The 11,330-nt window shown below is 37.1% G+C and overlaps 1 protein-coding gene across 2 annotated transcripts in view; it reads right to left on the bottom strand.

Annotated features, from left to right (window-relative positions):
- Window positions 1-414: 414 nt before the first annotated feature.
- The window catches only part of LOC123876016 (thrombospondin type-1 domain-containing protein 4-like), a 100,595-nt gene continuing 89,679 nt past the window's right edge, over window positions 415-11,330 (bottom strand). For both annotated transcript variants that reach the window (XM_045922156.1, XM_045922157.1), the window contains exons 8-17: window positions 7,955-8,141; window positions 4,356-4,516; window positions 3,914-4,225; window positions 3,568-3,792; window positions 3,084-3,323; window positions 2,512-2,659; window positions 1,862-2,037; window positions 1,092-1,263; window positions 610-693; window positions 415-532 (exon numbers count right to left, since the gene is read on the bottom strand). In XM_045922156.1, coding sequence (XP_045778112.1) covers window positions 423-532; window positions 610-693; window positions 1,092-1,263; window positions 1,862-2,037; window positions 2,512-2,659; window positions 3,084-3,323; window positions 3,568-3,792; window positions 3,914-4,225; window positions 4,356-4,516; window positions 7,955-8,141 — 1,815 coding nt within the window. In that variant the 3' untranslated portion in view covers window positions 415-422. The remainder of the gene's footprint in view (window positions 533-609; window positions 694-1,091; window positions 1,264-1,861; window positions 2,038-2,511; window positions 2,660-3,083; window positions 3,324-3,567; window positions 3,793-3,913; window positions 4,226-4,355; window positions 4,517-7,954; window positions 8,142-11,330) is intronic.

Raw genomic sequence — 11,330 nt, 5'->3', positions numbered from 1 at the left:
AATTCTTAATAATACTTATTGTGTTATTACTATGTTATTCATTAATACTATCTTGTATCGGCTCGGACGTGTTAAAGTATTAAAGATTATTCGAAAACTTTAATTGTTCGTCAAACTAGGTAGGTATACTTTTAAAATCGTTTTATTACTGTAACCAATATTTGAGGTACCTATACATCCTGTAATCTACAGATCTAAGTTCAAAGTTCAGCGTTCCGCAGGCACTTACAAAAATACTATTGTAAAAATGATAATTTTTCAAAGTTAATAATTTTGAGTGAAGAGTCTTAACTCTTTAGAAACTCTTGAGTATTTAAATCTATTAAGTAAGTATAGCATGCATTGAACGAAGATCTGAACGCAGAACTCTGAAAACAGAAGTCTGGATCGTTGGCAGTAGGATCGACACCTTAGCTGATCCCTTATGGTACGAGTACGTTGCATGAATCACAACAGTTTTGTATGTAATATTTATAATGGCAAAGTCTCGCTTGAACAGCGAGAGCACAGTTCGGCAATTTGTCTTCACAGTCTGTAAAAAAAAAATTAGTTGTTAGATAAGTACCTATTTATTTGGGCTAATTTGATTATTTGTTTTTTTTTAGTTACCTTTTTCTAGGCTAATCGTAGTAATAATCGTAGTAATAATACTTCTTGGAGTTGTTGGGATTTCAGTAGCAGCCTTTTGAGACTCTGAAATAAAATAATTATAATTAATTAATTGTATTAAAAAAATATTACATGGGAATGAGATTTAAAATGAAAATTAAAAATAACAATAATAACAATAAACAAATGTGTTTATGAATAGGCTCAAATATAAATCCTTAAAATGCCATACAATTTCGAAATGTTATAGACACAATTGGCCCTGAATCTTAGTATTTGGTAGATAGGTAGATAGGACGTTGGGTATAAAATGTTAGCTAGGTATATATAGGCTTTCGGTTGAGTGCGGTGCGGATGCTGAATATTATTGACTACAACCTCACTGCAGAAGAGGGTAAAATAAAGTAAAAAAACAACTCCTCAGAACACTCCCCGTTGTAAAGGCGATAGAACACGCAAAGAGAGCTCACGTCTCAGCTTACCTATCGCCAGCTGTGGTGGCAATGTTGCCTCAGCACACTTGGGCTCGCAAGGACGATGCGCGTGCGGTCGTGGCGAAGGACACTCAATGTCACTCGCAGCTGCGTTGTCGCCGCGCGCGCACACCACTGTCCTTCGCTGGACACCGACTCCAAGGGTGCAATTGCCTGTACACTGTAACAACAACTTACATTTGGTACAAGAATAACTATCATTGTTACTGTACTGACAGATTTCATACTATTTAATTTCTCGTTACTAGCTTAGCAGTAGGTATATAAAGTTCTTACAGGCTTCGATACAGGCCATAAATCATATTTAAGTACTTAAGGGTGTACTCCAAGGTGCACAAACTTAAGGCTGCTCAATATAAACTTCTATTTTTTTTGATCCTATTATTTTCCTTTACAACCTCTCCCACTGCTAAGGGTCACTGCTAAGGGTCACTGGTAGAAATCTCTTGCTAAGTGCTCCCCTGTCCACTTTTCATCTTTTTATTTTTATTGTTATAAATTTTTAGCACGAAAAACGTTTTTGTCGACAATTTTTAGGTGTGTGGCATATATTTAGATAACAAGTGACGATACCTATAATACTTACCTATAAAAATAACCTATAACTGCCTAACCTAAACCTTTACCTATTTTGCAAATGAATGCTTACGATCAGAAGTGACAACGAGCTAACCTTGAAGAACTGTGTTTTCTAGAACTAGGTTAAAGTGGAATAATAACAACAAAGGTCTCTTTATCAGATTTTCTAACGTACGTACCTGACCCCATTCACTGGTATACCAAATGGGAGGGCATTCACCACCGCAGTTCCTCTCATGTTCAGGTTTTGGTTCCTTGCAGGCTGAGTCGCGAAGATGTCTTCCTGTGCCCCCAATACACAAAACTCCACGAACTTGTTTTCCTCCGCATGAAGATGTGCATGGTGACCAGTCGCCTAAGGTTAAAAAAATCGAATTTATGACACATGCAATAAAGATTAATAGAAAGACTGAAAGGCTTTGCACAACAGATTATCTATGCCTATAAGAGAATATAAAAGAATATACTACTTTAAAAAATGAATAAAACTGCATTAACATAAACAAGATACCAGTAGGTGTAGATAGTGTAGGAGAGTAAAGGGCCGTATAAAATTATCTCTTACATACTTATTTCATCACATGTAATATACAGAAATCATACACACGATAATCAATTAAATTAAAGTTAAACGTTAAGCACGGCAGAATAATGAATAAATAATACAAGAATTACGAAAATAATAAAAAAAATACATTAAAAAATAAATAAACTTTTAGTAAATTTTTTCACTCGATACGACAAGAAAATTTGAAACTTGCTGCCTGGTGATGTATAGATAAAGCAGAATTACGGATTAATAAAAAATGACAGGAAATGCTAAAATTACCTGTAAACCAATGTCCGTCATGCGGGTCACATATCAATCTAGGAGAGCAAGTACGAAATTGTTCGGGAGAATTTCGAGGACACCCAGAAGGATCAGCACAACGAACTGCTCTGGTCTGTAGACCTCCTCCTACACACCAGCCTACACACTGCAAACATTTATTATTTTCATATTACCTAAAAAGATCAATCTCATTAAAAGAACATAATTAATGTCTCTAACATGCAAAATTTCTAACTGTAATGCTATGCAAACATGGTAGTCTATTACATACTCGACGACAATCTCTCGCGCTCCTTGAACTGCACCTATTTGTATCTAAACCTATTGTAATTCCTGTGACAGAAACCAATCGACAGTTTTGTCCTTTGCTAATGACGTGTTACCATTAAGTTTAGAACCTCTAAACTGTGCCCTCTTACTGAATTCTTTATTTTCAATATTATCTACATAAATGACTAGGTTAGCTGACTGGCCATATTTTTTAAGCTAAGCTAATTCCATGATTTCTATATCACAAAGCTGTTGAGACAAAACAAAAATAAGGAAACTTACAAACAAATTCTTCTTACCTCAGACCAATCAGTTTGAAGCCAACCTCCAACTCCAGTGTTAAAACTGTATTCCGGTCCTAACTCAGTATCTGATGAGTTCACAGTTATAGTATAAACCGGCCCCTCTCTAAAAGTGTCAGTCTGGACTCGTGGTTTACTGCGTTCGATCTGTCTAATTCCTGGAGTAAGACCACAATCTGGTATGTTACATGTTTCTGTGGTAGATGGTTTCGGCGCTGGACATTTCTGATCGCTGACCTACAAGAAATTAGTCATTGTAGTCTAATTTGTAGTGATACATGAGAGGTATATTGTACTGTCTATCGATCAATCTGAATTCCGTATATATAACTTTTATTAAAAACTGTAGAGAAAAAGAAAATAAAAAGGTGTGGTAAAAAAATAAAAAAAAATCGAAACCTAAATTGCTCCATTTACTACTTATTTATCACGTAGAGCAATAAAACTACAGCTAGACTTGAAAGATTTTAGAATAACATACCTTTGTAATACCTCTAGAATGATCTTGCACACAGCCAACGATCCTAGTTCTGGTAGCAGGGCCGCACTGAGGACATGGAGACCAGGCAGCTGCCCGCCACCTCGGTGCACAAGGACCTTGGCCACACCGACGCCTCTTTCCTGCAGGTGGCGATCCTGAGCAATGCACCGATGATACTTCTCGATCTCCGATAGAATTCGCTTCCACACATCGATATTTACCTACCTAAAGAACAAAAGTGATGCAAAAAATTCTTTGAATGCACATTATGTCAACTTAAAGTAATCGTAACAAAAAATTTAAATATCCTAATAGAGTCACTTTTCATAAATGAAATATTTCTTACTTGAATACCGCCACCACAACTTCTAGAACACTGAGTGTAGGATAATATCTTCCATATAAATTTCCTTTCACCAACAATGTTTTCTTCAAAACTGTTTTCAATTGAAGATTCCTTTCCCAAACCTGCTGAGTCTTGATGTCTGATACCAGACCTAGGGTATGCATCGAATCCATGATGTCGTCTGGTATGTTTAGGAAGAACTGTAGGTTCTTGTAAATTTGGGTAAGTAATAGATTCCACATCAACTTGACCTGGTATTGATTCAGTGAAATACTCGTATTTTATGCTTGGATTTGGTTGCGTATATAGAACCTAAAAATAATGAAGAGGTATAAAGTAACATAATCTATAGAAATAATATTAATCAGAACAATGATGAGAATCATACTAACATTTTGGAAAATATTACGGTAAACATTAATGAAGGGGAACAAATTCTTACCATAATATCTATAGGATATTGTATTGGTCCCAAAGCGAAGACTGAGTCAAGTCCAATATTTCTCGTGTATATGAACCTTGTACCAGCAGCTTCATATGTACCTGGGGAGCTGACTGCGAACTCGCCATTCATTATGTACGACCCATTGGATATCTTCAATGCTAAAATAGAAAACCACTATGTCAAGATATAATTCAAAATCGACTCAAAATCTCATCAAAGACACAGTCGCGATCTGATCTGTTTTTTGTGTGTATCCGCTCATAACTTCTAAAGTAAGAGAATTTATATGCAGTGTTGCCATTTTTAAAGAACATAAAACCAAAAAGAAGATTTCTATATTTAATAACAAATTCACGTTTAACATGACAACTTTTAGTTAGATAGGAACCTATCAATAATAATAATAATAATTTCCTATGTAAAATAAACACTTGCATTAGCAGAAATAATTTCAAGTACTTATTGCTCAAAAGAATCCATCTAATCTTTGAAAATGATTTGAACAGATCAAAACATCGATACTTGATATTGGACAGTCGTTTATAAATCAATATCGATAAAGACAAAAGTCAAAACATGCATTATTAGACGTCATTATATTGATCATTTAACTTCCTATTCGAGCTAAGCATATCCGCTGATTACGCTAAATCATTTATTAACTAATATCAATACGTATACATTGTGCACGTCTAACTGCAGCTAAATCACGATCAATTCGACAATGCTTTCTCGCGTCTTTTTAACCCCCGACCCAAAAAGAGGGGTGTTATAAGTTTGACGTGTGTATCTGTGTATCTGTGTGTCTGTGTATCTGTGTATCTGTCTGTGGCACCGTAGCGCCTAAACGAATGAACCGATTTTAATTTAGTTTTTTTTTGTTTGAAAGGTGGCTTGATCGAGAGTGTTCTTAGCTATAATCCAAAAAAATTGGTTCAGCCGTTTAAAAGTTATCAGCTCTTTTCTAGTTTTCTTGTAGAAAAGAAGGTTAGGTTCATAATATTATTATGTCAATTGACAAATGTCAAGCTATCAAGATCGACGTTGCCTAGATACATAATTATTTATTTGAAAATGATGTTTTGGAAAACTCAGATATTTTGGATCGTAGGCGCGGAATAGTCCAAGAAAATCGGTTCAGCCGTTTGAAAGCTATCAGCTCTTTTCTAGTTATTGTAACCTTCACTTCTCGGGGGTGTTATAAATTTTTAATTTACACTTGTTATATTGACAAAGCGTTCCAAACCTACAAGGGAGGTTTGTCGTACTGAATATACTCAGGCTGTGGGTCGTAATATTCATAGCTTGTTAGCATTCCTCAAGTTTACATGGCTAGGAATTATTGTAGCGTATACCAGCCGGTATCTTATTCTTGACCCCAACCTTTAGCCTTGGTTCAAACGGATCGAGTTAATAAAGGTTCTTATAATAATATATACGATCGAAATTGTATTTAGTTACGAGTTTACGAGTACAAACTGAGTAAACTCATGTCATACCTATTTCCATATTGGATTATTTTGTTATTAAAAATATTATCATAGCACGTATAATGTCCGTTATCTGCAACTAATGACCAAGCTAATGACGTGCGGTTTCAGTTTTCAGATGCCCTTAAAGTTTTAAAATTTCAGGGTGTCTGACAGGGGGTTGCCACGATACTAACTGTTTGGTAAAGCATGATGTGATCCATAATAAATGCAAAAATGTGTCTGTTTGTCTCTCTGTCTGTCTGTCTGCTACGTTTTCACGGCTCAACCGCTGAACCGATTTTAATGGGTACAGACTTGGGGTACATCCCAGGGAAGGACATAGGCTACTTTTATCACGGAAAATCAAAGAGTTCCTACAGGATTTAAAAAAACCGAAATCCACGCGGGCGAAGCCGCGGGCATCTTCTAGTTTCTCATAATATTCTCAAGAAAATATTAAAGAAATTAGACTTTATACTTCGACGTAAGATTTTTTAACACCTTTACAACCAGTTATCTCCCAAAGTCACCATGATCCAAACTTCATACCTAATCGCTGATCGTTCCGCCCTGTGTTGACAATACACACATAAACTTTCAGCTTTTATAAAATAACGAAGGTCTGGCACGCGCTGGCTCTAAGTCCATATCCCATTAACAGTCACCCACTTTTTTGTTTTTCGCACGATTTATGATATCCCTCCCTATGCAAGACTTCAAGCGTCTAAAATCTAGACTAATTGATTTGTTGCTAGGCAATTGTAAGAATTATTCTAAGTAGGATAGAATTATAGAGTTTTGTGTTACATTATGGTAAACTGGATTATCCAGTTAGATTCGCGACTAAAGAGGTTCATACTCTCATCCCATACACCCATAGCAAAATTTATGAGCAGCAACTTGATCAAACATGCAAACATACACAAAGCGGAATTCATACAATTGCCCAGATACTGAACAGAAGTTTGGAAGCTAATTGATTCCAAATAATGCGGAATTGACTGCAAGGCTACGAGATCTGTTGGTAATGGCACAGAACAACGTGGGCGTCCCCATTGTTGCATTTAAGAATGATTTATGAGCAATCCGATGGGCAACGTTGATTGATAAGTGACTAACCTACGTTCGCGCCCATTTGGCTTCATCAAAGGACCATTGACTGTGAACAAATGGATGTCTAACGCGAATGTAAACTCTGTCATATAAGACCCATCCGTTTGAATAATGATATCTTCAACAGCTCCTATTGAGCATGTTCAAATAAGGGTTCCTTGGAAAAAATCCCTTTTGTAGTAATTTTTCTTAATTACTTTTATGACAATAAAAGTATACCATAAGATGATCATCTACATATTGTGTTACTGACATCACCTACTTACTTCTCTTGAAGCAAAAATCTGAAAATTCCTGTCTCATCATTAACTTACAGAAAAATATTAGATGCAATCAGAATTCAAGTAAGACTGAATCACTATATACAATGCAAAAGTGTGTTTGTTTAATGGTCTGTAGTTCGTTGGTTTGTCCATCAATCACGTTGTAACGAAGCGACAGTTCAAAGTTATTTTTTACACGAATAATACCTATAGTTAAAATTCTGGAAAGTAACAAAGCTAGTTTTTGTCCTGGAAAATCAAAGAACGGGATTTCAAAATTCTAAATCCACGCGGACGATGTCCAAACTAATATTATAAATGCGAAAGTGTGTTGGTCTGTCTGTCTGTCTGTACAAGTATCTGTCTTCTAGCTTTGGCCCAATAGTATAACCAATTTTGATGAAATTTGGTACATAGTCAGCTTCCATCCCGGGGACGGACATAGGCTACTTTTTATCCCGAAAAATTAAGAGCTCCCACAGGATTCTTAGAGATCCCATCCGTTTAACCGATGTATATGAGAGTTGGTACCGACAGAGATAGCTTGCGTCCCTATCATTGAATGGGCTACTTTTGATCCCGGAAAACGAGTTCCCACGGGATCTTTAAAAATCTAAATTCTCGCGGACGGAGTCGCGGGCCTCATCTAGTTTGAAAATAAAGAGAAACTAACACAGAAAAGTTACTTTGATGCTCGTAGCTAATAAATTGAAAAGTACCAGGCAACTAAAAAGACAAAAGAGCTCACCGATATAATTATCGCTCGACACGATTTCCGACACGTTGAGCCGACAGGCGCCCGTGGGTACCGTTGTGACGTAGGAGTAGCCGAGGGGCAGGCGCGGGCGTGCGAACAGGCCGGAGACCAGCCGTCTGCCGCAGCGCACCTCGCGCTCGCGACCCGCGGCCCCTGCCAGCACGTCGCGGCCCACCACCTGCGGGTCAAAAGGGAATTATTTGTGTTGCTTCTTTTTACCCGACTGCGGCGAAACCCAAAGGAAGGTTGACTTGTACGTACGGTCGGCCTCAGAATTTGAGTAGCAATTCCGCGAAACTATTGCACCAGAAAGCGCAGCATTAGAAGATCTTCAATTAGGTGGACAGACAACATCTAATGAATCACAGAAAGCCGCTGGATTCAGGCGGTGTAAGAGCTAACGAATGAGCGTATGGATGTCCCTACAAGAGACACATTATGTCCAGCAGCCAAATCCAATTCAAAATACTTTATTTAATTAGACTTTTACAAGTACTTTTGAATCGTTAAAAGCATCTACCAGTGGACTTTATTGTCTAGCTATAGTGGGTTCCATGCGGCAATTGGTAAAAAAAAAATTGGGTTCAATGCAATGATAAGATATCCCATTCAAATAACCCCGCTCCTTTAATAGTACATTATATTGTACAGCTAGATGGGATTAAAGCCAAGGCAAAGGACTAAATGGGTGTCATCGAAAAAATCCTTTCGTAAAATACGTTCGTAATTAGATCAAGATATTAAAGTGGATTCACGCCTGCGCCAGCGCACGAATCGTGCATTTGTACCGACTCACGCCCAAAACTCACCAACCTATGTATTATGCACGATGTACCTACAATATGCACGCGAATCATTATCAAACCACTTGTAAACATGTCCAAATTATGTTCTTATGTTACGTGGACATGCGCGTACGCTGGTATAGATCTGCCGTTAGAGTTAAAATAAACTGAGAATTCCTTCACGTGTCAAAACAGAGGCGACATCAGGGGGCACGGCAGTGCCCCCGCCAAGACGAGCCAAACGCGGCGGCCGGGGCGCTACGTACCTTTTTCTCGAAGTGTTTCGCCGTATTTTCGACCCGTCATAACTTCGGTCTGGATGACGCTAGAAAGCTGAAATTTTCAGTATAAGGTGTCCTCAGCAAATTTACCAAATATACCAAATATCAAATATCTAGCTTTTATAGTTACAGATTTATTGATACCTAAATTACGCCGTTTTCGTCCCTCACTGATGATCATCACAATTCAAAGTCTGTAATTCTAGAGTACTTCCCGAAGTCCTAGAAGGCTGAAATTTGGTATGTAGACTAGAAATTGCATACAAACTACAGGAAAATTAAGACTTTGGAAATTCCCCCCCTCTACGCCTCTTACGAGAAAAGCAAATCTGTAAATTCTGCTGCTAGAATGCTGATATTTTCAGGATAAGATGTCCTTGGCAGACTTATTAAACGCACTGAGTATCAATTGTCTAGCTTTTATAGTTTCAGATTTATTGACAGTCAAACTTCTAGTCTGTAATTCTAGGGCACTTCCCGAAGTCCTAGAAGACTGAAATTTGGTATTTAGACTAGAAATTGCATACAAACTACAGGAAAATTAAGACTTTGGAAATTCCCCCCCTCTACGCCTCTTATGAGAAAAGCAAATCTGTAAATTCTGTCGCTAGAATGCTGATATTTTCAGGATAAGATGTCCTTGGCAGACTTATTAAACGCACTGAGTATCAATTGTCTAGCTTTTATAGTTTCAGATTTATTGACAGTCAAACTTCTAGTCTGTAATTCTAGGGCACTTCCCGAAGTCCTAGAAAACTGAAATTTGGTATTTAGACTAGAAATTGCATACAAACTACAGGAAAATTAAGACTTTGGAAATTCCCCCCCTCTACGCCTCTTATGAGAAAAGCAAATCTGTAAATTCTGTCGCTAGAATGCTGATATTTTCAGGATAAGATGTCCTTGGCAGACTTATTAAACGCACTGAGTATCAATTGTCTAGCTTTTATAGTTTCAGATTTATTGAAGGTCAAACTTCTAGTCTGTAATTCTAGGGCACTTCCCAAAGTCCTAGAAGACTGAAATTTGGTATGTAGACTAGAAATTGCATACAAACTACAGAAAAATTAAGACTTTGGAAATTTCCCTCCTCTACGCCTCTTATGAGAAAAGCAAATCTGTAAATTCTGTCGCTAGAATGCTGATATTTTCAGGATAAGATGTCCTTGGCAGATTTATTAAACGCATTGAGTATCAATTGTCTAGCTTTTATAGTTTCAGATTTATTGACAGTCAAAACTTCTAGTTTGTAATTCTAGGGTACTTCCCGAAGTCCTAGAAGACTGAAATTTGGCATTAAGTAGGAACTTCAACAATTATGAACAACAGATAAATTAAGAAATCGGGTCCCCCTTCATCCCCTTGTATATGAGATGCATATCTGTAAAATCTGTTACTCGAATTTTAAAGTTTTCAGGATAAGATGTCCGTGGCAGATTTATCAAACGTACCAAGTATCTGTGTTTCCTGAAGTCCTAAAAGACTGAAATTTGGTATATCTGCTTCAAAATTGAGTTGCAAGATTCCACCCGAACAAACATATTTACATACGAGTACATTGCAAGTTGAATAAAAGCTTTTAAAAAAAGAGGTAACGATAGAGAGTGGGCCATGGTGATGTACCTACAAAAAATAGATCCAAAAAAATCTAGGGCACCTGCCAAAAAGAAATGAAATCCCACCAAAAACATTTCATGTAAAAATGTAGCCAAGACTCACAAGTTCATAATGTTTTCACTGTTAAAAAGTTATGAGATCTCTAGTAGAGCCAAGCCCCTAGCTGAGCTTAGATTTGTGCTGGCCATGGGACCTATCCCAAGTCCAAAGTAATATAGCTCTTAAATGTTCTTGACTGTATCAAATTTATAACAATAAATAACAAATCACTCTACTTACAAGCTCTGATTCTACAAACCCTATATCTTGGTAAAAAAAGTACGGCTTGGCCGTTTACAGTTCGTGGATTTTTTATCTGAAATGACATCTAAGCCCGGAATTGCTTCTGCGACCATCACGAAGTACAATACAAATTATTACTATTCCTTAAGGCCTTAAAATATGTTATGTCATGTAATAGTTTTACGAACATTAAACGGCCAAGCCGTCCTTTTTTTACCAAGATGTAGGGTTTGTAGAATCAGAGCTTGTAAGTAGAGTGATTTGTTATTTATTGTTATAAATTTGATACAGTCAAGAACATTTAAGAGCTATATTACTTTGGACTTGGGATAGGTCCCATGGCCAGCACAAATCTAAGCTCAGCTAGGGGCTTGGCTCTACTAGAGATCTCATAACTTTTTA

The sequence above is a fragment of the Maniola jurtina genome, chromosome 20 (assembly GCF_905333055.1).
Source record: "Maniola jurtina chromosome 20, ilManJurt1.1, whole genome shotgun sequence".
Classification (NCBI taxonomy): Eukaryota; Metazoa; Arthropoda; class Insecta; order Lepidoptera; family Nymphalidae; genus Maniola; species Maniola jurtina.
The sequence above is the reverse complement of the archived record's forward strand: the minus strand, read 5'-3'. Positions and strand labels throughout refer to the sequence as shown.